The sequence below is a fragment of the Typopeltis vanoorti genome, chromosome 19 (genome assembly GCF_054136105.1).
Source record: "Typopeltis vanoorti isolate ZY-2024b chromosome 19, IOZ_Tvanoo_1.0, whole genome shotgun sequence".
Lineage (NCBI taxonomy): Eukaryota > Metazoa > Arthropoda > Arachnida > Uropygi > Thelyphonidae > Typopeltis > Typopeltis vanoorti.
This window is the reverse complement of record NC_143567.1, coordinates 57,508,222-57,536,178: the sequence shown is the minus strand read 5'-3', so window position 1 is coordinate 57,536,178 and position 27,957 is coordinate 57,508,222. Positions and strand designations below refer to the sequence as shown.

Genomic DNA, 27,957 nt, shown 5'->3' with positions numbered 1-27,957 from the left:
TCTCACTCATACTCCCTAAATTCTCTCTCTCTCTCCTACTCTGATTTGCCTTGCATTTATCTCTTCCATTCTCCTAATCTTATCTTTCATACTTCTGCTCTCATTCACAAGACATTCCACCTCCTCTTTCAACTCATCTATCTCCCTCTGCAGGTCAGTCACTCTTAATGTAAATTCACTCTCCCAAACAAAACCATCTTCTAAACTTTCACAGTCACTCACATCTTCCACACTATCAACTAGTATTTTCTCATTCTCTCCTATCACACTACTTGTCTTCCTACATTCATTCCCCATTCCTGGAGCAACAAAGTCGGATATCGATATATCTAATGTACTTATTTCCTCCAACTGCCTGCATTTTGCACACATACACTTTCCACTCTCTTTAGCAAGCCACATATGTAATTCCCGAGACGCATACATGCCGCAAGTACTGCATGCCACAAAGTCCCTTATGATATTGCTAATAATTGAGTTCTTAAATGGCGGAGGACTTGGCGTTACGCCACTTGCGACTGCTGCTGAATCCACCATCATTCCTTACTGCCGAGTAGCGTAATCTTTAATAATTATTCAATTAATAAATAAGAGGAAAAAAAAGTACAAACATCAGAACATTTAAGTACTAAATATAATTAAATAAAATGAAATATAACTAAATACAGTAACATAGCTTCGTTTTGTCTTCCACCGTTACGCGTTCGATTCCGACGGTACCAAAATATATTATATCGCGACAGCAACTAACTTCCAAAAAACAACCACTGAAGTACACTCGTATTCAGAGAAACAATTTAGCACTCAAAAACGGGGAAAAAAGCAGACTATTCACCGATTAAAAATCACTTTCTTCTGCACAGCTCAAATTCACCGCCACGTGCTACCATTAAGATGCGCTTTGCATTAAGGGTAAATACTAAGAATAGTGATAAGAGCTTATTCCACCTTTACCATGAGTTGCCTAAGACTTGCATACGTGCGGGTCACCCAGACTTGCACTACTTGCAGGCGCAAACTTGACCTACTTGTCTGTTTGCTTACTTGGGAAATGGATTAAAACCAGGTCTAAAATAGCTTGGTATCTTTAAAGAATTAAACATTTTTGAAGTTATCAAAATTTCTTTTTCATTTAGTTTGTCAATTAAATTTGGTAATATAGATTTGCTACATTCTTCATTTATTTTTATGATTTTACTATGAGCAAATGATTCATTATGTTTGGATAACTTTTTATGCAAAGATACAGTTCTCAAGTCTGTAATGTTTCCATTCGGTTCTATTTTCATTTCTACCATTTCTTTGATAGGTGACAACTTTTTTCCTCCTTCAACACCTAAGTTTTTATATTTTGAGCAAACACGACATCCTAATTTACCATTTTTACATTTTTAACTTCTGACCACTTATATTGCATTTTGAAATACGATGCTTGCTTCTCATTCCAGCAATCAGGTAAATGATTTTCTTTTTCTCCTCCAACTTGTTGCACATTCATTGAATCAATGTGCATATTATCTTCAACTTCATTTTCAACTGCAGTAGAATCAGCAGAATCACTTTTCGTTATTTTTTATTTCCCAAAAAAAGTTTAATAAATTTGACTGTTTTTTCATGTTTCACGGGTAAAAATACTTTTACAATTATAAAAATAAAATTTGCTGAATATACAGTTTTTAAATTTATTATTATATTTAAATTTTAAACACAAACAATTGTTATACATCAGTGTACTGATGAACACCGAACTAATGTCCAGTGGAACAACCTGTTAATGACAGTTTTACGAACATCTGATTGGCTGGCAGAAGGGTTAAGATAGCACATGCGCTTATTTTATTTTCAAACTTGGGCACATTCCTTATAGAGGAGTTGAAACAATAATTCCAAAACTAATTTTTGTTAGGTTACTGTATGAGCTTGTCGCTTAATATATTTCAAAAAATTATGTTTTTTTTTTTTTTTTTTGAAAAAATAAAAAAATAAACAAGAAGAACAAGGGACTCTCAAATTTGAGAAAAATTTAACAAAGGGCTCGCACGAGTCCCTTATAGTTAACCACTGTAGGAAGGGTAAAAAGGATGGTGGAGTGTTAGTTATGATAAGTGATGAGTTGAGTCCTCTCAGAGCACAGAAACTGGAATGGAATGGCACTAATGATTTTGAGAATGTATAGTGTGAGTTGGAGGTGGGAGTCTTGCTAAAGGCTAGGACACACACACACACACACACACACACACACACACACACACACACACACACACACACACACACACACACACACACACACACACACAGGGTGAAGCAGGAAAAGTTTTTTTTTTTCCCATGTTGGGCCCATACATGAGAGGTTGGTTGATCAACCTATAGCAGTGGTTCCCAAACTTTGCATCGCAGTGCACGCTTCCAAGTAAGCTAAAACACCATTTACAAACCAATCATCGAAACATGGTTGATAAACCTCGCAACTATTTTACCAGAAAGTTAAAAGAATTAAAACAACAAAAAGATATTTTCTCAGAAGGTGTCAATATTTTATTTCCCTTTTATTTTTTCAATTAATTGATCATTGAGATCCTCTGCCATGTGCTAATTCTGCGACTGATAGCATTGTTAGACAAAGGCACCTTTGAAAGCAGTTTTCCTGCAGACTCACCGATCATAATGTTCATGAGATCTGCAGCAGCTGGTAGAATTAGTTGTTTTGCGGTGGTATGGGACTTTTTGCACTTCGAGACTCTATATGCATCATACAAGGTTGCATATAATCAAAAAGTGTAAAAAGTGCAAAAAGCCATTTCATGAGGATAAAAAAGGCCCAGAGACAGTTTACTGAGTCAGTGTCTGGTTTATGGAATGTCAGATACAAGAAGACATTGAGGGAATGCAACTTGCGATTAGAATAGAAGCGCTGTGAATAGAAGAAGTGGGAGGTATGATTGAGACATAAGTTGGTGAGGGGGTTGTCACCAGATTGATGTAGAGGAGATTTTTCATATCGTAGAGGGAGACAAGTGTAGAACTAGAGGTCATCACTGGAAGCTGTATAAGGAAGGTGTGAGCAGGGGGAGTGAGAAGTATATTCTTTGCATGGAGAAGAATTGTTGAGTGGAAAGTGGTGAGAGCAAAAACTGTGAATGGGTTTAAGACATGGTTTGATGATCTTTATTTTCATGAAGTCAGTAATGAGAGACTATGGACCTCCTGTGACGAGTCCTTTGACTCTGTGGAAATCAGATGTTAGTAATAAATTTACAACCTTTATGGCAAGAGTGACAAATAAAAAGGGATTTTTCAAGGTCATCAGGACAACTAATATAAGGAAAAAAAGACTAGGTGTTTTTTTTTCTTGTTGTTTGATTTGGTTGTTGAGGCCTAAACACGTTAGAAATAAATCACATCATACATATGTAAATTTCTCATGTAGTACAATCATATCCTGTACACCCCTTGAGGGTATATGTCAGGAATTTGATGATGATTAAATTGTTGGTATAAGTGAAACATGGTTGAACGAGGATGACATCTGACAGGAATAGAGATGGAAGGATATGTAATCTTTCACAAAGACAGACAAAGCAAAAAGGTAGGAGGAGTGTTACTGATTATGGCAGAGAAGTTGTGCCCATCTAGGGTGGAGATGACAGAAGCAAATACTGACAGTGGTTTTGAGCTGGTATGGTGTGAAGTGAAGGTGGACAGGATGAAATGTTTAGTAGGATGTTGCTATAGATTTGGTAATGTGGAAGGTAGTGAGAAGAAAATGTTCAGATAAATTGGTCTGGCTAATAAGAAAAGGGCGATCATTATGGGTGATTTCAATTATGGTAGTATAGACTGGAATGAAGAGGCAGCATCAGGAATCAAAGGAATATACTGTTGTGAATGAACTGCCACATTATCCTCCAGTTGGTGAAAATGACCGTGAAGTGATCACATGGGTGGTCGCCAGCCATATCAAGACTTTTGTGAGAGAGAATTATACTTGAAACTATAAGGTAGGTGATTATTGTGAACTCAGGAGGCACCTTGCAGCAAGATCATGGAATGAAAAATTACAGGAAAGAAATCAATGCTGTTGGTCTCTACTCATGAATTATCTGGCAGAGGCAATGACTGAGTGTATTTTGAAGGTCAGGAGATTAAATAAAGTAGGTGTAAAATGGATGAATAAAGAGGTGAAGTATGCAATCTGGAAGAAAAAAGCATTGTGGAGGTAGCACAAGATGAGTGGAGATGATCAGTTACATCAGTTACAAAGAGCAAGCAAGGAAGGTGACTAACTCAGTAAGGGTAGCAAAAGTACAGTATGATCAGCAGTTAGCAAATGATGCTAAAAGAAATCCTAGGTAGTTTTTTCAATATGTGGCCAGTAGAACAAAGAATGATTATGGGAGGATGATGTTTGTCAGTGATAATAGGAGAATGATAACCACTGAGGAGGATGTAGTAGAGGTGTTAAATGAGCAGTTCATTAAAGTATTCCATCCTTCCATCCTTGTGATTGTAACATATTGTAGAACTTGAGAGCAGTGGGAATGGGGGAGAAACCACTGATGGTGATGAGCAGGATGTATATGAAGAAGAACTGAGTAAACTTGATGTCAACAAGGCCATGGGACTTTATGGTATATAGCTGCATGTCTTGAAGGAATGTTCCAGGGAGTTAAACAACATCTTTAATGCACATTTTCAACATGAGTCTTAGATTAGCCCAGGTCCCAAAGGAATGGAAAGATGGTAAAATTATAACAAGGTTATAAGACTAAGGATTCGAATTATAGCAAATATGCTTGTCTGGAGTTGTGGTGGTCAAGGTGTTGGAGAAGCTAGTGAGGACAAGGATTCAGAATTGGGTGGGTAGCAGTAGAATTCTCTTTAATGGACAGCATAGGTTTACTAAAGGAAGATCGAGTTTTAGCAATATGCTTACTTATTACAGCAAGGCAATGAATACAATGGACAAAGGGGGTGCATATACAGTAGTATATCTAGATTTTGCAAAGGCTTTCTTTCAATAGATTTCCACATGACAAACTAGTAGTTAAATTGGAAGATATGCGGTTGGACAGTATATTAGTGTGTTGGAGTGGAGACTGGCTGTCTCATAGGTATCAACAGGTTGTGTATGGGGGGGGGGGGGAGCAATATCCCAGAAGAAGAAAGTCACTAGTGGCATGCCCCATGGGTCTGTTTTGGGGCCACTGTTGTTTAATTTGTATGTAAATGACATTGGAAAGGGCTTAAATGGTGATATACAGTTGTTTGCAGATGATGCAAAGTTGGAGAGAGTTATGAGAAGTACAGCAGATGTTGTAGCTTTGCAAGAGGACCTAAATAGATAATGTGAATGAACGAGTGTGTGGGTAATGTCGCAAAGTGTAAGGTTTTAAAATTTAGGAAGCAAGGATGGGATGCAGAGTATAAGATTGGTGGGAATATTTTGGAGGGGGATGAAGGATTTGGGGGTTGTGGATAGACATGAAATTTTGTGGACATTTTGCTAAAATTGTGAGGAAACACAGTGGACTATCGAAATGATGAGGAGAACACTGATGTATAGAAGTAAGAATGTTTTGATTCCACTGTGGGAGTTACTAGACTTTGATTAGGCTGCATATGGATTACTGTGCACAGATTTGGTCACCATGGCTTTCAAAAGGATGATGAGATGTTGGAGAGGGTCCAGAGATGATTGACAAAGTTGGTTTCTGGTCTTTGGAATGTCGAATATGAGGATAGATTGAGAGAATGCAAATTACAGAGCCTGGTGGATAGAAGAAAGAGGAGGAAACATGATCGAGATGTATAAGATGGTAAAAGGTACTTACCAGATTAATGTGAATGAGATTTTTCATAGAAAATCTGGAGATAGGTGGGAGAAAGAGAATCCATCCCTGGAAACTGTATAAGGTGGGGTTAAGCAAGGAGATTAGGGGTAGATATTTTGTATAGAGAGTGGTGGGTGATTGGAATACACTGCCTGAAATTGCAGTGAGCGTATGGACAGTGAATGCATTTAAGTCGAGGTATGATGAATTGTGCATGTGAGAGTGGTACTGCCCATGATGAGCTCTTGACTCCATGGAGGTCTGTTGATAATAATAATAATAATAATGATCCTAAAAGAAATCCCTGTGGCACTCCACTAATGACCTTCATTGTTTGGGATACCACTCCTTCATATACAATATACTGATACCTATCTGACAGCCAATCAGCTATCCAATTCACTAGCCTGTTTCTAATCCCATCTGTTTCAATTTAGTAACTAGCCTATCAAATGGTAGTCTATCAAAGGTCTTTGAAAAATCCAAGTACACCACTGTATTTGCATCTACTTTATCGAGTGAATTCGTCACCTTGTTTTAAATATGTAAGCAGATTGTTAAAACATGACCTCCCCCCAATAAACTCAGGCTGACCATCATAAGTATTACTGCTATAATCAACCCATTTCTGAATCCTAGTCCTCACCATCTCTAGAGCTTTAAGAACAACCAAATAACACATAGATTGGCCTCAGTCTTATCTCTCCCCCCTCACTTATGAATAGGAACAATTTTTCCCACCTTCCATTCCTCTGAGACTTGCCCTGTTGCAAGGACTCATGTTGAACAGGTGTGCCAAAGGAGACCATTAATTCCATAAAGCGTTCCTCAAGACACGTGGTGATATACTGTCAAGTCCTATTGCCTTATTGACATCAAGTTTACTTAATCCCTCGTATACTTCAGCTTCTCCTAATATTGCCTTCATGCGGATGAGTTACAATGATAAATTGCTCAATGAATACTTCAACTACATTTGCTGCATCTGTTACCAATCTGCCAGTGTCATCAACTAGCTTCATCCTACCATAGTCATTTTTACTACTACTTGCCACATATCAAAAGAATTAAGTAGGATTTTTTTTACCTTGATTGGCTAATTTCTTCTCATACTGCACTTTTCCTGTGCAGTATGATTGTGTGGGGGGTTTACATCTAAAATGGCATTCACGTTTTTACATGAGGGTGCTATCCCGTCCCCGGTGATCATGTGTCCGAGGAATTCTAGTGACAACTTGGCTTTGTCCAATCTATTTAGTACGCTTAGTAAGATCTCAGTGTGCTCTTTCATGATGGTGGAATATATCAGTAGGTCGTCCTGGAAGCACAGAACGCCTTTGCCCAAAAGTCCCACCAACACACCATTCATGAGGCATTGGAAGCTCACAGTCGAGTTTCGGGTCCCTTGGGGAAGTCGACAAAGTTGGTACTTTTGCCACTTCGTGGTGAAGGCGAAATACTGTCTGTCTTCCTTCCTGAGGGGAATCTGGTAGTACCCAGAATTCAGGTCAAGTTTTGAGAAGACCTTTGTCCCTTCCAGGCCAAACAGCAGCTCTTCTATAGTACACACTGGGAAATCAATGGGTTTCATGACTTTGTTCACTTCTCTTAGACCAAGAACAAATCTTAGGTCACTGTTTGTTTTCTCGACCAGTATGAATGGGCTGTTCCAATGGGAAACTGACTTTTCAATCACGCCTGCCTTCTCATATTCTTCCATGAGCTTTTCTAATTTGTTTGCATGTTTGAGGGATGTTGGATATTGTTTTATGTGTACTGGTGAGGGTGCTTATTCCCTCATTGAAGACCCTGGGGTGCAATTTGTATGCTGTGTCAAAAAATTGTCTTATCTCTTCTATATTTTGATTAGAGCTGTGGTTACTTATGGATTTGCTCATCATCCTCTCCTTCCAAGTGATCTGCTTCTCTTCAGATTCCTTAGCGGATATCAAATTAGTCTCAAGTGACTTATTTTCGTGTGATGTTTTGCAAGGGCTGGTTTTGGGGTGGTGGGTCTTTCAACACAGAGATATTGACTGGGTCTCAAAGTTGCAGGTGAACTGGTTTAACTTTAGGAAGTCTAGTCCCAAAATGACTTGATTACTGGTGTCATCCGGTATCTCTGGTAGGATTATTATGCCATGGGTGACATCAATAGGGAAGCAGAGGATGGATAACCTTGCTCTCAATTTAGTGGAGGATTGCAGCTCGACCTTTGCTATTCCCATTATTTTGTGAGTTGTTTGGAGGGGAATAAGTGTTTTGTTATGGGACATGTCAAGCTTTTTGTAGAGGTTGTGTGGGATGACAGATATGTATGCTCCTGTGTCAAGGAGGAATTCACATTGTGTTCCCTCTATGTTACCCTGGACAAGGGTGAGGTTCCCTTCAAGGCTTGCCTCAGTAGTGTTGGTACTCTGTATTTGGTGGTGTATGGTCTCATGATTTTTTTTTGTTTTGACTTTCAAAGGCTTCACCCCTTTCATTGTGCCTTTCTCCAGTTATCATTTCTCTGTATTCAGAGGATTGGGCAATGGTTGCCATTATCTCTTCTCTCTCACTGGCTGCTGCATAGCACTCTTCAAGGCTATTTATTTCCCTTTTTGTGTATGCTCTCCTGCAATTCAGGTAAGATACCTGTTCTGAATTGTTGTAAGATGAGCCATTCAATATGTTCTTTGTCTTGTGTGGAGGTTTTTATATCGTGGGCCAGTTTGGTTAGTCTGTTTAAGAAATTAGTTACCCTTTCCCCCTTTTTTTGTAGGCATTTGAAGAATTTATTAAGTGTTTGTTCAATTCCTCTCTTTTTGTTAAATTTCGATATTAGAGCATCTTTAAAGTCTTTAAATGTTACTGCTCTGTTTAGTGTTTGGTGAGCATGCAACACTTTCTTTGCTTTTCCCTCTAGTCCACTGCGTATTAATGTTAAGAGTTGCGGATCACTCCAATTTGCTGCCCTTTTTAGTCTTTCTATATAGCTGAGGAAGGATTCTATATCATCATTACTTTGATTGTTTTCCACCTCCCCCTGCACGATAGAGAGATGCCTGATTGTACTGTTTCCATTTCATCTTTCAAGTAAATTATTTCACCAAAAAATTTTAAATATAAATAATAAGATAAAATAATTAAAATATATAAATAATAACGTTAACATTTTTCCCTTGCCAACACACTACTACACACAGCATTGATGTGATATAAGTTCCAAATTTTTTGAAACTTATATCACATTTTTATCACACACACATATATAATAGTCCGCGCGGTTAGCCTAGTGGCTATGCGCTTCGCAACCATATGCCTGGGGAAGGAGTGTCCTAGGTTCGATTCCCGTCGGTGACGTGAGGAGCTGAAGGATCTTCCTCAGTCATAGCCAAGTTAGCCAGTCTTGGGCATGGACAGCAGGGTTTTTTCCCCAGTTTATTCTGGGGTTTTTCATCCCGCAAAGCAGGCAAACTGGCCTTGAGAACTCAACACTACAAGCCATAGGATACACCGGGGCATAAGGCTGACCACCTTATCCTGTAAACGGAGTGAGGTCCGATGATCAATGGACCCTCGACACCGCAAGGTAAAAGAGGGTATAAGGAAGATGATGATGATGATATATATAATACCTTAATTGTATTCCAAACAATTCTGAATAGTAGGGTAAATCATTCTCTGAGATGTTTTATTTCTTAATTTTTTTAAACATTCTGTGTACCACAATCTCACCTAATACACTTTTTTTTCAAATATGTCTATTATAAGATTGTTTTTTTTTTTTTTTTGTAAATAAGAATACAGTTTGCCAAAACTTTGTCTATTAAATTTTCATATCAGTGTATGTCACAGATTAGAAATTTTCAAATAGCATGAATTTTTTTTTTATTACAAAACAGCAAAGTTTGATAATAAATATTTGCATTACAATAAAGTTCGACAGATTGAACAATATTATTGTGCTATTTCTTTTCTCCTGTGGGAGAAAAATGGTAAAATGTCACTCATATAATTATAGCAGATTTTCTATTGGCAAAAATGGTAAGAAAATAATCATTTGCACTTTCATTTCAAAACACAAAGAAAGAACATTGTAAATTCACCCAATGAAAAAGAAAATATTACATATTTTTCTTCTGTTATTAAGTTTTTTTCTTGTAGTAGAAAGAAGAAATTACTGCACATATTTCTTTTGTCAATACAAGAGTGCAAAAATGTGTACATTGATTACATTATAGCTGATAGAGAATTCGTGCCAGAAAAAATATTTATGTAAGAGTTCTAACATCAGCAGATATAACGAAACAAGACATTCTTGCTTGAGGCAATTTAGTGAGACTTCTGAGAAACTTTCTCTCGTGTTTCTCAAAAGAATAATCTAAGACTTTTAGCTTTTCCTCCAGTGAGGATTATTGTCCAGCATTTCTAAGACGTATTTCAGAAATAGCAACCAGCAGCAATAGAAGTAATAATATTTAGAATTTAAAAATAACACAACTGAACTGTCTTTTGTGTGGTATACAGCTTTACATATTGACAATATAGCATAGTATTTCTAAACCTTAAAATAATTTCAGCAGACTGCTGACCAGCTGATTTCAGATGCAAAGAAAGAGTACAGAATTAGAAGCTTCCAATATACAACAATATTATTGCTCTATTTCTTTTGTCAAAACAGTAAACTGAAATAAGAGATTTTGAATACTATCTGAAAGCTTTCAAACCAGTATAAATGTAAAGTAGTTATGTAATTGAGTTCCAGGAGAGGAGAGGAGAGGGGGGGGGGGGGAGTTGCAGTAAAATATCCTAAAAATGAGCATAAATTTTGAATCATTCCATACAGGATATCCTTCCTATTATATTTTCAACATATCTACAGTGGTTAAGCACTGGATATTATAGTAATGTGTATCCTACAAAAAAATAAAAAATCTATTGCAATTTTATGCAAAAGAAGAAGGCAAAGAGTGTCTGATAAAATACAATTGGATATAAATTTTTGATACTAAAAAAGACACGATATCAGAAACTGAGTAATGCAGTTTATAATCATCCGTTGTTCATAAAAAAAATAATAAAAAAAATAAAAATTCGTTCTTAAAATTGAAATGTGACGTATTTTGAAATATAAAGGTATTTTGCAAAGAAAGAAAGCAAAATGTCATATTTATTTCACTAAATGTTATTTAAAAATATAAATATTTGACAAAATATTTTAAATGCAATCAAACATTTGAAAATTCGCGAAAAGAATCTATATTGCCAGTAAATTGAAGGAAATTTACTATTAATAAATATAATCATTGCAAAGGCTGATCTGTGGTCATTTCAGGATTGATTATTTATTTTGGCAGATGGCAGATGTGAAGCTTCTATTTTTGGAAAGAGACACAATAAATTGTGCAGGGGAAAAACAAAAACAAACAAAAAAAAAAAAAAAACGATCAAATATCCTAGTACAGTAAAGCAAATTCCAAGTACCACAGTACATGTAAAGACAAGCGACTCAAAAGTCTCTCCACCATAGTTAATCTGTTAATGGCTCTAAAATCGCCGTTAAGGGATTAACGGCAGAGGAGGGTAAATACTTGATTAAAGATAGAATGCCGATGAAGTTTTGATCCATGAAAATTTCTGGAGTTGTCTGGCTATTTCATCCACCTCGGCTGGTAGGAGGGTTAATATGAGGGTGTGCTGAAAAGTTGTGATAACCATCATGAAGGAATTGAGGTAGAAAACTTACACATTATTTTACATATTCTCCACGAAGTATTATACACTTGCTATAATGCTGCTGCATCATTTGCAATCCTCTGGGAAAAAAGTCTTTCCCTTGTTGCACAAACCAGTCCTAAGCTGCAGATGTGACTTCATCTGTGGTAAATTTTGTTTCTTTCAAAATGATTCTTTAAATTCGGGAATAGGAAATAGTCAGATGGGGCCTGGCGAATAGGATGGGTGAGACAGACATTGAAAGCTCAAGTTGTGTATTGTCTGCTGGGTTTCATGAGCAGTGTGAGCAAGTGCATTGTCCTGCAAAAGCAACAAGCTTCTGCTCAGTTTCCTGCGCTGTTTTTCCTTCAGTACCTCCTTCAATTCCTTCAGAGCTGTTGAATAAACTGCTGGTATAACAATTTTGTCTTTTATGAGGTACTTGTTAAGGAATACACCATTCAAATCCCAAAAGACAATGGCAAGAACCTTCCCTTCTACATGTTGCACAGTATCATTCACACGACTATGATATACACTGATGAAGTGTTTTTTAAATAATTCCACTGCATCATTTGCTATGGTTACTCTGATACCATAATTATTTTTCCCCTTGCTTGCCACATAACATAAAAAGTCCCTTGGATTAGCTTTAATCTTACTGGCCAATCTTTGCTCATATTCTGTTTTCATTTTTAACCATGCTTGCCACTTCTCTGGCCTGCACTTTATATTCTTCATGCATCTGTTCGCTGCAAACTGGCTTGTACTTTCTCCATAACAACTTTTGTAACACTACTTGCTTGATTTCACCATTCATCCATCTCACTCCTACTCTATTCATTCACTTAACTTTTGCAAGTTATCTAACAAAAGCAATGTAGTTATGCATGGCTTTTGTTAGATACCGCCTTCTCATTTCCCATGCACTGTCAACATCTTTTCTACACAATTATCAACCCAATGTATTCATGCTAGCTGACTATGGAGCTTCTCATAATCACCCTCATTATAGTTCCACATATAGACCTTCTTGATAACTTTCCCTGTTTAACTGCCTTTCCAACCAATACTGCATGATCACGTTCACTAACAGGTGACAGCACTGATACCTCATTCACAATTGCATGCTGTAGACAGTTATTCTGCAGAAACCCAACAAATTCACTCTCCTTGTTACTATATATTATCTCATCCTTCCAATCCACATTCCTATAATTGAAATCTCCCATTAGGATCATCTTCCTTTTATTTGACCAACTAATTTGTCTAAGCATTTCACAATGAGTACTCTCCACATTCCTTGGTCTGTAACAGCATCCTATTAGATATACTATTCTATCAATCTCAACTTCACACCAAACTGCTTCAAAATCTTGACACATACTACTATTTTCCACTTCTACTCTTGAAGGATACAATTCTCTGCTTCCATTAACAATACTTCCTGTCCTTTCTTCCTAACCTTTCAGAAAATTCTATATCCTACCATTTCAAGTCCTGAGAGTATATCATCCTCAGTCAATCAAGTTTAACTTATGCCAATTATCTTTGGGCATACTGATTTGATCAATACCACAAACTCAGCACCTTTATTTCTGATACTCCATACATTAGTATACAAGCATAATGATTCTCCACTCTTTGAGGCCATCTCATCAACACAATCACTCTTTACTCTCTCTCTGCTATAGTGCACTTCTCTCTTTGTTCTGACTATCCCCGTTTCTCTGATCCTGACTCTGAATTTCATTCATTTCTTATCATCTCCATCATTTTTCACTGCATCGCTCTGCTCTGTTATAATCACTTCCTCACCTTTGTATCTGTCCTCTTCCTGTCCTTCTACAACCTGCTTCTCAATCTCTTTATGACTCTTAATAGTACTAATTTCATATGAATCCTGTATACTCTTAGTAAACAGGATTCATAAAAGATTAGTAAACAACAATCGTTCTAAATGACCAACACCAAAAGATATTCAACTACATTCCATCAGCTTTGAACCAATCTAACTTTCATTCAAATTCATTCCCTACGTTCACAAAGTGAACACTCTGCCTGAAACAATTCAGCCATCATGTTGTTCAGTATCATTGCTCTCCTTCTCAGTTCACGATTGTCATATCTCAGGCAACAAACTAACCACTTTCCCAATGACATTATTATCCTTCACCTCATAATAACTAATATTTAAGGAATTGACAGCGTATACTAGAAATATAAATTAAATAAACTTTAATATATACTTTCCGATATTTCGGCGAACGTCATGTTGCCATCTTCTTGGGAACTTACTACAAAGACACGTGCACACAAGTACTAATAACAGCAAATGAGATTGAAGCAAGGAAGCTAGCGCTTTCCTAAAGTCCTGATGGTGCCCCCTGGCGGGCTATATTGGTAGTTCTTGGCCTTTGGGCTGAAGTTCTTCTGATAAAAGTTTCCCAAATTTGGGGCAGTTTCATGTTTCATGCATCCAAATTTGTTGAGGGCATGTTCCTAAGGGCCGAGGCTGATTCCATGAATAGTCTTTCATACTTGAACTTGCTGCGGTGTATTACTGTGGCTTTCTTCCATCTTATTCTGTGGCGAGTATCCAGAGCGTGGTCTGCAAGCCCAGAGTGGCTGTACTGGTGAAATCGGATGTAATCCTTGTGTTCTGAGATTCTGATATTTGCTGTCCTGCCTATTTGGCCAAAGTAGGACAGTTTACAGCTGCAAGGGACCTGGTATACACCAGGTAGGTCTAGGGGAAGTGGTTGGTCTTTGGTGGAGCGGATAAGGGATGCCAGTTTTCTATGTGGTCTGTAACAAGTGGTCAAGTCATGTTTTTTTAAGATTTTATTGATTTTTTCCGAGGTGCCTCGGATGTAGGGAATGGTGATGGATTTAGAGTAATCTTTTTTGTGAAGGGGAGGGGGTGGTGGGTTGTGGATAACTGGGTTAAGTATTTTTTGGATTTTTTGGAGGGGGTAGCTGTTGGCTGAGAAAGTGTCACGGATGTGATTTAGTTCAGTGGTTAAGGCTTGATCATTAGAACAGATTATTTTTGCCCTGTTGAATAATGTTTTAATAACTCCATATTGTTGTGAGGGGGGGGGGGGGGATTGTTGGTGAATGTATCTGCCTGTATGGGTGGGTTTTCTATAAACTGAGAAAACCAAGGTTCCATCAGGTTGGCGGGTGACTAGTGTGTCTAGGAAGGGGAGGTTATTGTTTTCCTCTTTTTCCAGGGGGAATTTGATTCTAGGGTGTTGGTTGTTTAAGTGTGTTAGGAAGGAGAGGAGTGAATCCAGGCCATGTGGCCAAATAGCGAAAACATCATCAACGTATGTTTTCGCTATTTGGTAGGTTTTTGTGGGGCTGAGTTTAAGGCTTTCTCTTCAAACGTCTCCATGAAGAAGTTGGCCAAGGGTGGGGAAAGTGGTGAACCCATGGCTGTCCCCTCTATCTGTTTGTAGAATTTTTCCTGCCAAACGAAATAGCCTGAGTTCATTGTAAACTGAAATAGGGCTGAGATATCGGGAGGAAATTTAGCTTGGATTAGCTCTAAGGTTTCTTTGAGGGGGACATTCGTGAATAGGGAGGAGACATCAAAACTGACCATTATGTCATTATGTTGGAGTGTAAAGTTTTCTATACTGGCTTTGAAGTGGGCTGAGTTTTTTATGTGTGATGGTGTATTGCCAGTATAGTGTGAGAGCGCTTTGGCTAAATGTTTGGCTAGTTTGTAAGTGGGGGAATCAATGCCATCCACTATGGGACGTAATGGCACATTTTCTTTGTGTATTTTTGGGAGCCCATATATGCGGGGGGGGGGGGGTCTAGAGTTATAGGGTTTTAGTCTGTTGGTAATCTCCACAGGCCAAGAAGTGACCTTCTTAAGGAGCCTATGGAGTTTTCTAATTTGTGAGTTGGTGGGATTGTAATCAATGGGGAGGTAAGTGGAACAATCTAATAATAAAGCCTTGAGCTTACCTGTGTAGTCTTTAAGATTGAGTACCACAGTGGCGTTCCCCTTATCCGCTTTTGGTGATCACTATTTTTTTGTTTCTCTTCAATTCTTGTAGTGCCTTGTATTCATTAATGGATATGTTGGATTTTGGAGGTTTTGCTTTATTGAGAACACAGGCTACATCCAATCTAATATCATTGGCGATGTGGTTTGGAAGTTGGCGAATCCCACATTCAATTTGGATCATTAATTCCTCAGCCGGTAATTTCTTAGGAGCAATGACGAAGTTGTGACCACATGACAGAGCGTGGAGTGCTTCAGGCTTTAAGGTAGCTGACGAAAGGTTAACAACAGTGTTGGTTTGTAGTTTAGGTTTGGACGCCGAGTTCTTTAATAATTTATCAAACTTGTTGATATGTCGGCTCCATACTCATTCAAATTCTTTTTTAGCTGCCGTACACGAAACGTCATGTAAGACTAACCAAAGCTCGTGATTCAGCGTAAGTGAAAGCTCATTTTCTAGCGTTGAAATAGCTCTGTTTATGTCGGCTAGGGAACCGCGTGTAGCGGTAATTTGCTCCCGAAGTAATGCCTGGCTAGCACGGTTGTAAATACGGAGAGCTTTCTGTGAGATGAAGCGGTGCTTAAATTTAACACAGCTTGGGATGACTTGATTATCCTGGCAGCGTTTTAGGAATGCCAGACAGTTAAGTTGTCTGGATAACTTCAGCTTCAGTTTGCCATAATGGCGGGCCTTGCGTGCGAAGAGATCTCCGTGGATGATCATTATTCTTGTTGAGAGGCTTATACGCTGGTTAAACATGATAACTAATATTTAAGGAATTGACAGCGTATACTAGAAATATAGATTAAATAAAATTAATATATACTTTCCGATATTTCGGCGAACGTCACGTTGCCATCTTCTTGGGAACTTACTACAAAGACACGTACACACAAGTACTAATAACAGCAAATGAGACTGAAGCTAGGAAGCTGGCGTTTTCCTAAAGTCCTGATGGTGCCCCCTGGCGGGCTATATTGGTAGTTCTTGGCCTTTGGAAGAAAGCCACAGTAATACACCGCAGCAAGTTCAAGTATGAAAGACTATTCATGGAATCAGCCTCGGCCCTTAGGAACATGCCAAACCTCAACAAATTTGGATGCATGAGACTGTCCCAAATTTGGGAAACTTTTATCAGAAGAACTTCAGCCCAAAGGCCAAGAACTACTAATATAGCCTGCCAGGGGGCACCATCAGGACTTTAGGAAAACGCTAGCTTCCTAGTTTCAGTCTCATTTGCTGTTATTAGTACTTGTGTGCACGTGTCTTTGTAGTAAGTTCCCAAGAAGATGGCAACGTGACGTTTGCCAAAATATTAGAAAGTATATATTAAAGTTTATTTAATCTATATTTCTAGTATATGCTGTCAATTCCTTAAATATTAGTTATCATGTTTAACCAGCGTATAAGCCTCTCAACAAGAATAATCCTTCACCTCCTGCAACAACTTCTTCAAATCCCCTTTCACAGTCTTTGTCTCACTATCCAAGTAGTTTGTGCCTACCACTAATTCTGATGCCCATTCCTTCCTTCAATGCAAAGCATTCATTTTATTGTACCACTTGTAAAACATGTCTAATGCACCTTATTTTTTACCACACTTTTAATGATTAAGAGTCACCATATAAAGCAATCCTATCATCTTTAGATACCTGCTCTTCTTATTAACCTCCCTGTCATTTATATTAGTTATTCTCTTATTTAAACATTCCATTTTCTTCTTCGTACATTTAACTTGAATCTTCATTTTCATTAACTCTTGCCTAAGCTCCTCCATATCACTTCTATTATTACCATCGCAAACATTTTCAATCCTTTCTGGTACACCATTTTCATTTTTGAAATGTCCTAACCTTTCATCGCACTTCTCGCATACCATGTATAATACGTTCCTTTTTATTGTTTAATTTATTGTTTTTGGATGAATACATAAAACACTTGTTGCATCATATACGCTGCAAGAAGTCCAAGGAAAAACTCAATCTCCAAGTTGAGACCTTCTGCACTGTTATGGTTAATTTGGTTGCTAATTAAAATAACAATTGAAGTGAACTTTTAGACTAAAAAGAATTATACTAAATTATAATGAATTATACTAAAAAGAATCTTACTTTATCCTGGAAAAGGTAATATTTTTTTAAATCTTACTTCATGCTTGGTGAATATCAAGTAGGATTCCAAAGAAACAGATTGGCAGTTGGCCAGATTTGTGCATTTAGACAGATACTAGAAAAAAAATGGGAATATAATTTGCAGGTCCATATTTTATTTATAGACTTTAGAAAAGCATATGATAGCATTTGTATGAAAGGCCTTCAGAGAGTATTAGATGAACTAGGAATACCTCATAAGATAATATGTTTAATCAAAATTTGCACTATTGACAGCCAAAACATGATATTGACTAATGGAATTAGATCTGAACCTTTTTAACATTTAAGACAGGACTGAAGCAAGGAGATGCCCTTTCACCCACCCCTTTTTTTTAACATTAAAAGCCTGTATTCAAGAGACTTAGGATATATGCTTTGTTGGAAAGAATGCTAAAGAATAACATTTAGAAAACTCAAAACTATTGCTGAAAAAACCAGAATTACAAATCAACCAGGGTAAAACTGAATATTTAAATATATACATAAATCATAATCAAGGGTGGAAAAAAATTTCAGGTTATCAATTTACCATTGATAACCTGAAATTTAAAAATGCTGCTTCCTTCAAATATCTTGAAACATTCATCACTTGAGATAATAAAATTAGTACAGAAATAAAACCTAGAATACATGCTTCCAATAGATCTTATCATTCACTACAGCATTTGCTATCTTCAAAATTCTATCAAACAGGATTAAAACAAAAATATACAAGACAATCATTAGACTTATTGTTTCATAAGGAGCAGAAACCTGAAGCATAACAGAACAAGATGGAAAATCACTACATATGTTTGAAAATAAAATCCTTAGAAAAGTCTATGGACCTGTAAGAGATAACACAACAGGTGAATGGAGAAGAAGAGATAATCAAGAACTATCTGAACTTAGTAGATCCTCATTTCTGGTGAAATCAGAGCATGCAGTTCAGGATGATTTAGACATGTGGAAAGAATGGGTGAGGGGAGAATGGCTAAACAAGCATTCAAGATGAAGTCTGATGGAAAGTGACCCAGAGGTCACTTTCATCAGGCCACAGATATAATGGAAGGATAATATCCAAAAGACTTAGCTGAGATGGGAATCCAGGAATGGAATGTAAGAGGCTCAAGACAGAAAGGATTGGAAGAAGTTAGTGCATACAACAAAGAACCTTAGAGGTTCTGAAAGCCGAAGTAGAAGTTTTAACTTTGTGGAAATTGAGGAACTTCCTGCATAGTTCCCCCTTGGAATAATTTTGGCCACAATACTAACCTGGTTGGCTGAGTGAATAGTATCTCTACTTCCCAAACTACAGATTGTGAGTGTGAATCTGACTGTGGCATAAATATCTCTGGATAGCTTTAGTTGGTAGATGGAGACATCACCCAGTGTGAAACCCTGCCTTGCTTATTGGAGACCTGAGCCACATTTGTTCTGTAGGGTTTCCTGATTATATAACCTATATAACCCTTACTTTAGTTTAAAAAAAATTAATCTTCTTCTTACCATAAGCTTTTCTTCTGTTGCAAGTAAAAGATGAGATGCAGAACTACTCCAAGCACCACAGAGCCATCTAAATAACATGACACTAATAAATAATAAAACTAAAAATATATTTGTAATGCAGATATTATCATCATCATCAAATGATGATGGTGATATAATATCATTATAATAATGACATGATCGTATAATTTGATGATGATGATGATCATTAGACAGTAATAATAATGAGTCCTTAAATTCATCTGGGGGGGGGGTCAAGGACTCATACTAAATACAGTAGTTAAACACACAAATGCACTGCTCGGAAAGAAGTCAATGGAACCCCCCCCCCCCCCATGGGCAAGGTGCACTGTGCCATATAACGAATCATGTGTTTGTAGCTGATATAAACTGGAGCAATGATGCTCCAAAGTCACAATGCAACTGTGTCTGGGTGAAATGGCAGTGAGAAGGAACTTAATGGAGTTTGAAAGCGGCATTGTGATAGGATTCCATGCTGCAGGTCTAAGTGTGTCCAGCAAATTGTTGACCAATTGGGCCATCTCAGATCAACAATCAGTGACACCATACTTAGATGGAAGTGCAGGGAGTCAACTACAAATGCTACTTGCAGTGGATGATCCAAACATGATCAGAGGGTGCTATGATGAAACCAGCATTCGTCAGTCAATACGTTGAATGTGGAGTTCCAGGCATTGACTGGAACACAAAAATCTGCACAAAAACATTCAGAACCGAGGTTCACAACAGGGGTTTCCATGATATGACTGCATACAATATGCAAGTCCAACGTTACCTGAATCAACATGTAGCATTGTCTTCAGTGGCACAAAGAGCATATACAGTGGAACAGGGAAGCTAGGAAAGGTGTGTTATGGCACAACTACTGATGCTACACCCACTACCGAAGACAGGTGTGGGTGTGCTGGATACCCAGTGAATGTATCTAACCAGAGTTCATAACCCCAACTATGAAATTTAGAGGTGGCTGTGTAATGGTATGGTCCTGTTTTTTCTGGTTTAGCCTTGGAACTCTTCTTGGTATCATGAACTCTGAGAGGTATCTGAACACTCTGGACTGCAATGCTTCATACGTGCCATTTCTAGGAACTGACCACTCTCTCTCTCTCTCTTCTTTCAACATGGCAATGCACAACGTCATAAGGCTGCTGTAACTACATGGTTTGTGGACATGAACAATGAACATACCACACTTGACTGGCCTCCACAGAGCCCTGGATCTCAACCCTATTGAACATCTGTGGGATGAACTGGAATGTTGGGTGAGGTAAAGGGACATCTGCCCCATAACAGTTCAGGACCCAAACAACAAATTACATGATAACCAACAGTAATTAACTTTAATGAAATGAAAATACAGATATTTCGTACTGAAAAATAACAGTACATCATCAGTGTGTAGAAACAAGCAAATCAAAAAAACAAGAATACAAGGAACATACAGCAGTGGGTGGTTTACTAATTAAAAACTGTTGCTGTGTGCTAGAAATTAATCATCATCATCATCATCATCAAATTCCTGCCATGTACCCTCAAGGGGTGTACAGGATATGACAGTACTACATGAAAAAAAACATCATTACTAACTTCCTATCTACAATTTTCCTCCAAATCAGTCTGTTACTTGTCAAGACTCCAACATTATCAGATCTTATATTTCTATCGTCTAAGGCACTTTGTACCGTATCAATCCACCTATATCTTGGTCTTCCTCTGGGTCGTTTTCCTGCCAACCTGGCAGAGAACACTTGTTTTGCTAATCTTTCCTCTCCCATTCTATTTAAGTGACCATACCATCTGAGATTAGCTCTGCTAACGCATTCCTGGATGCTGACAATGTCAAGTTCTTTCCTAATATCCTCATTTTTAACATGATATTGCCATTGATGCCATCTGTTCACGCCTCTAATCTTTCTCAGAACTCTCATATCTGCGGTCTCTAGTCTTTGGTCAAGTGTTTTACTTCTGACCCAGCTCTCAGATCCATAAGTTAAGATTGGTTTGAACACAGTCTTGTATACAGCTAATTTAGTGTTCCGACTAATTTCTTTCTTATTCCATATGAATTTATTCAATTGACTTCCCACGATACCAGCTTTGCTGATTCTGTTGTCTATTTCTATATTTAGTTTACCATCTTCAGTAAAAATTGTGCCTTAGTAGCTGAAATGTTTTACTCGTTCCACAGGTTCTCCATTCACAACACAGTTGACATTTTCAATGATTCTGCCTATTTTCATTGTCTTTGTCTTTTTATTGCTGACCTTCATACCATATCTATTACAACAGCTATTCAATTTAGTCAGAGAATCTTGCAGACTTGTAGCGGATTTATTTAGAAGTATAACATCATCCGCATAAAGCAAAGAGCTGACATTAACATCTCCAATTTTGATATCAGGTTTAATACCACATTCCTTCATAATGTGATCCATATAGATAATGAATAACAGAGGGGATAATGTACATCCTTGTCTCACACCAGATTTAACATTAAACCATCTTCCTGTACTTCCTTCAATTCTAACTGCTGACTCACAACTCAAATAAAGACTAAGTATTGCTTGATATAATGCCCCATTGACACCATATAACTGCAGCGTATTGAATAGCTTCTCTATTGGCACCTTGTCATATGCCTTTTCCAAATCGACAAAACTTAAATACAGATCTTTGTTATATTCCCATGCTTTCTCGACTATTTGTCGTAAAGTGAAGATCTGATCCTGACAGCCCCTATTTGGCCTGAATCCAGCTTGTTCTTCACCAAGCTTTTCTTCTACAATTCTTCTCAACCGTTTCTCAAGTATACTTGCATAGATCTTGCCAGGAACACTCAGTAGGGAAATACCTCTGTAATTCTCACATTCAGTTTTATTTCCCTTTTTATATATGGGTACTATGAGAGCTCTACTCCAATCATCGGGAATTCGTCCCTCTGTCCAGGCTTTCTGAACTATGCAGTGCAGCCACTGTAAGACTCTTATACCACCATACTTCAGCATTTCTGGTCGAATATCATCTACTCCTGCTGCCTTTCCACATTTCAAGCCTTTGATGGCTTTTTCTACTTCAAGTATGGATATGTATTCCTGACTGCATGCCTGGTCAGTGTTTTTTATCACTGTGCTGTCATCACTGCTTGTTTCATTTAGCAGTTTTTCAAAGTAATTACTCCATACTTCAAGGATATCTTTTTCTCCTGTTTTCATTTCACCTTTATCATCTCTAATTCCTTTTACAGCACTCTTTCCTCCATTCCTAAGCTTCTTCAACAACCTCCAGAATATTTTCCACCTTCTTGATATTTATTTTCTATATTCTTGCCAAAGTCCTCCCATGACTTTTGTTTAGCTAGTTTTACACACTGTTTAGCTTTCTTACATTTGTCTCTGTATTCTGTAAGAGTAAAAGCTGACTTATTTGCCAGGAACTTTTGATATGCTTTCTTCTTTTCCTTCACTGCCTCTTTAACTTCCTGTGTCCACCAGGGTGTTCTGATTTTTTTATCCTTGCACACAACCTCACCACATGCCTCTCTGGCAGAATCAATCAATGTTTCCTTCAGAGTTTGCCACTGAATCTCCAAGGTTTGATTCCTGTTCTCAAACTCTTTCATTTTCTTTTCAATAATATTTCTGTATTTTAGTCTACAGTTCACATCTGAGAGCTGCTCAACTTTTATTCGCTTTAAAACTTTCTTACATGTTATTCTTTTCAATATGAAATTCAATTTTATCCTGCTCAAGACTAAATAGTGATCACTTCCAATTTCAAATCCTCTGTACACACTGGTGTCCTGCACCAGGGAGAAAACATCACTATCAACAATAACATAGTCAATGAGACTTTTCTTATTCCTAGCCTCTTCTCTCCATGTGAATTTGTGTACATTTTTATGTTGGAACATGGTGTTAGTAATAACCAGTCCATGTCCTGAGCAGAAATCCAACAGATATTTGCCATTATTATTAGCTTTGCTCTTTTCTCCAAATTTTCCCAAAATATTTTTGTATGTCTCACAATCATTTCCTACTCTACTATTTAGATCCCCAACAAGGACCAACTTTTCCTTTTTCATTGTGTCAGTTGCTTTTTCTAAAGCCTCAAAAAATTCCTCCACTTCTACCTTAGTAGAACCTTCTGTGGGACCATAGGCACAAATAAGTCTCATTGTCCAGTTCCCCATTCTCATATTTGCCCACATTACTCTACTTGAGACTGACTGCCATTCAAGAAGATTAGCCTCGTATTTTGTGTTGAATACTATGGCTACTCCTTCTTTTCCTTGATTGTCATTGCCTGAATATAACATTTTGTATTTATTGCTCAGAAAGATCTCACCAGTTTTGGTCTTTTTTGTTTCAGTCACCCCTATTATGTCGATCTGGTACTTATCTAATTCCTCAGCTAGCTCCATTTCTTTGCCATTCAGGCTTCTTACGTTGATAGTACCGATCTTTAACTCTGGTGATGTTGAGTTGGGGTTTGTTTTCAGATTTGTTCCAGTAGCTGACTTTTCGCTGTTCGCCCTGGTTCCCTGGCGAAAACAACGGGGGGCCTTGTTTAACCGGGCGACGCCCCAGCCGGCATGAAATTTTGTCATGTTGTACCATCATTTTTTATTTTGGTTTAACCAATAAGAATACAATTTGGTCGGCTAAATCCCAAATTGCCAGCCCATCCTCGTTCGTTCAGTATCAAAGTAGATACCCAACAGGGTGCACCACGAGAAGGTGGGATTGGACATTAGGTCAGAAGCCCTGGTCGGTTCTCCGCATTCCTTTAAAGGCTATGTGGAGGTCTCCTCTCATTTATACAGCTTTGACCCTTAAGCACCCCGCTAGAAATTAATATTAATAATATTATTAAAAACTTTTTGATGGTTACATAAAATAAGGATCTCCCATATTTTTGGGAGAGAGAGAAAATCGTTCTGATTCAGATTTGGCCAGTGTAAAAGGACTTCACAACTTTCTTTGAAAATGCATGCACATTTAAACCTGCTTCTATGGAGAAGCCAATCTTCATCCCACTGGATACCGTGTTTAGTGTCAATATTATGTTGTGCCAGACAGACTTTTGAGGTTTCATGTATTCAATATAATAATGATGCTCGTTAATTTTTTTTCCCATAGAACAGCCTGTCTGCCAAAAGCATGTTAGATTACTTCACAAGGTATCTGGTAAACACCAGCTAATAATGTCTTTGGTAGATAGCAACAGATGAGAAATTTTGTTCATAGAAAAATATGTGGGAACAAGGTGATACCTCTTCAAAATTCTAACAATCAGTTCAGAGATACCAGAAATATAAGGGATTGGAACCGTGAAGTCTGTTGAAGAAACCTGAGGTGTTGGAACATAAGAGTCAATTATCTGCTATATTTGATTATGGTTGTAACCATTAAAGTCCATTAAAGTTTTGATAGTGAGAAGTTCTTGTTGTAAGCTTCTTACATGCACAGCTTCTGTGCATGTAAGAAGCATGTCCACGATGGTAGCCTTTTTTTTCCCATGATGAACTGAATGTGTGGATGAAGGTTATTGATCCATTGTAGGAAAGTGGCAAGTTCATTTTCAGAACGAGGCCAAACAGCAAAGACATCATCAGCATAATGAAACCAATGAGAGGGTTGGGGATGAATGGATGAAAACAAGGTATCTTCTAGATCAGGGGTTCTCAACCTTTTCCAGAGGTGTACCACTATATTTAATTCAAGATATTAGATGTAGCAGTAAGGCAGTGGCTCACGTACCACCAGTGGTATGCATATACCAGGTTGAGAATCCCTGTTCTAGATGATTCAAAATATAGTTTGCCAAAGGTGGAGACAGAGGGCTACCCATGGCAGTGTCTTCAACTTGTCTATAGATCTTATTTTTCCAGCTGAAGTATCCTGATTCTATAACAAATTCAAAAATCCTTGAAATATCAGGAGAGTAATCATCATATAGTAAATTAATAGTGTCAGATAACAGAATGTTGGTAAAGAGGGAAAGAATGTCATAGCTGACTAACAAATCCGACTCTTGTATTTGAATATCCTTGATTTTGTCAAGAAAATGTGTGAAATTCTTGATGAATGATCGGGATTGTCCAGTAGTATGAGCAGTTAATAAATGTGACAGAAATTTATCAATTCCATAGGTGGGAGAGTCAATACAATTCATGATGGGTCTTAGTGGATAACCTTCTTTATGAATTTTTGGGAGGCCATATAAATGAGGAGTTCTTCCAAAATGAATGTGCAACTTGTCCAAAGTATTTTGATCCCAACTGACAACTTCATCAAGCAACTTATTAATTCACGTTTCTGTAGGGTTATAACCAGTGGTGAGCAATGGAAATTTTAACAAAGGGCTCGCATGGTCGAGCAAAAAAAAAAAAAAAAAAAAAAAAAAGAGGGGGGGGGGCTAACTTAGCCCTTATAATACTTATATTGCAACTTTGTTGAGCTTCTGACAGATATAATTCCTGTAGGATATCAATCATTAATGCTACAGCCTTTAAACATTCCAAATGAGAAGTCGGTTTAAAAAACCCTTACAATTATCATTTGATGCAAAATGCTTGCATAAAGCTGGATAATTTCTCCACAAAGCAAGAGCTGTTCGTAAACTGCAAGCTGCCCATCGTGGTCCAACCACACGGCCGATCTTTAAAATTTCGATACCAAGGTCTTTTGCAATCGTATTTAATTCTCATTGATTTTTTGGTGATTGATGATAAAAAGCATATATTTTATCCATATTTCAAAATGATTTATTTCTTTAACGTTTATTTATCGAATTGTCTAATGCTAAGTATAAATGATGAGTGCAATGCCAAATCACAATGTTAGAAAATTTTTGTAGAAGATTGCAACACCTGATTTGTTTCCTAACATTACACTAGCTCCATCAGAACAAAAAGCAATGAAATGATTTTTTATATAGTTATCAGAAAATCCATATGAATTTAAAGTAGCAATTACAGTAGCATGTATACATTCCACGGTGGTATTTTCTAGTTCTACAAGATTATTAAATAAGAAGAACAAGGGGCTCGCAAAGTTGAGAAAAATTTAACAAAGGGCCCCTGCGAGCCCCTTATAGCTCACCACTGGTTATAACTAATTTCTTGATAGATGAAAGTATCCTGTACAAGGCAGCCTATCTTCCTCTTATAGTCTGCCATATACATTACCACTACAACTTTTCTTTATCTGCTTTCGAAATAGATATATTGTTCTTTTGTCTTATTGAAAACAATGCATGGGTTTCAGCACTAGATAAATTACATGGAAATAATTTGCTTTTAAAAAGTAAAGCAGCAACTTCGAAGCATAGTTTATTAGCATCTTCACTTGAAAGTCCTAACAGATTGTGTTTGATGTTATGCAAAAAATCAAGATACGGGATGCATTTAGATACCAAAGCAAAATCATGGCCTTAAGCCAATACACTAGTATCAGCATCAGACAACGGGCATCCAGAAATATTCACAATCCATTTATTAGTAGGAGTGTTGTCAGGGGTAATTGTTTTCTGCTTATATAATAATTCATATTTTTGCATCAGTCTGTAGGAATGTCTTTCATAAGAACAGGTTAAAGATTGTTTAGAAACACATAAAACAATATCCAGTAATTCATCATCTAGAGTAGCAGAAATCTAAAATTTTAAGATCTAAAATAGACTGAATATTAGATGCTAAATGTTTTCAATCACTCAAAGTTGGTTCCATATCGAGAAAGAACTTGCACGAATATAAATTACATGAGCTCCAGGTGACTGAATAGTTTCTCTAAATCTATCAAACGTAGGAATAACTTTCATATCATGACATTTTTTGAGAAAGGCAATCCGAGCATGAAGCTTACCTTATAAAACTGATAATTTTCCTATGGCTGTTTGTTTAGTAAATTCTTCCCTGTGAAGGATAATAAGTCTAATCTTTAAAGATATCTGTGGCATGACCACCAACTGCTTTATGCACCTTGTATTCCCATTTCTTTGATTTGCTTGTTTCTACGCACTGATGATGCATTGTTATTTTCAGTATGAATTATCTGTACTTTTATTTCCTTAAAGTTAATTACTGCTGGTTACCTTGTAATTTGATGTTTATAGTCATGCCACAGGTACCTTTAAAGATTAAGTCCAGGACCTCATTACATGCCTACAGGAAGACTGGTCCAAAATTCCCACTGATCGCTATCATATGCTTGTCAAAAGTATTCCCTGTAGGACTGCTGTAGTCATTGCAGCGAAATGAGGTCCTATATCTTATTAAGGTGGGCCTATGGATGTTTATTCCTCACACTAAGATGTCCATTGACTTTTTTCCAAGCAGTGTATATATTTAACTGCTATTCAGTACAGAACATGAAATTTTCAAAGTCTGTCTTATTTCAAATCAAAATTATCACTAAAATGTACTATATTTAATTTATTCAGACGTTATTGAAGTTTATTTTATTATTATTTTCTTGACTTTCATGAAGTCACTAGACTCATGATGGAAGGTCAATACAAATTCTATTGTAACACTCCTTAAACTAATCCATTGTTTGTTCTTTCACCATCCTCTCAGACAATGCATTCCATACTACTACCACTTTCCATGTAAATAATAAATTTAGTTTAATCCTTTATCCAAGTGTAAGCAAACATAGTTTATGCCTGAAGTATCTTCAGGACTGAGGCAACTTGTGGTAAAGGTGGACCTAGCTCTCATCACTCCTTGTCTCTGTATCT

The 27,957-nt window shown here is 37.3% G+C and overlaps 1 protein-coding gene across 1 annotated transcript in view; it reads right to left on the bottom strand.

The window, feature by feature from the left end:
• Window positions 1-27,957, bottom strand: part of LOC150096143 (WD repeat and coiled-coil-containing protein-like) — a 169,475-nt gene that overhangs the window by 84,406 nt on the left and 57,112 nt on the right. The window contains exon 5 of the mRNA XM_090409347.1: window positions 19,195-19,261. Within this exon, the coding sequence (XP_090265473.1) occupies window positions 19,195-19,261 (67 nt within the window). The remainder of the gene's footprint in view (window positions 1-19,194; window positions 19,262-27,957) is intronic.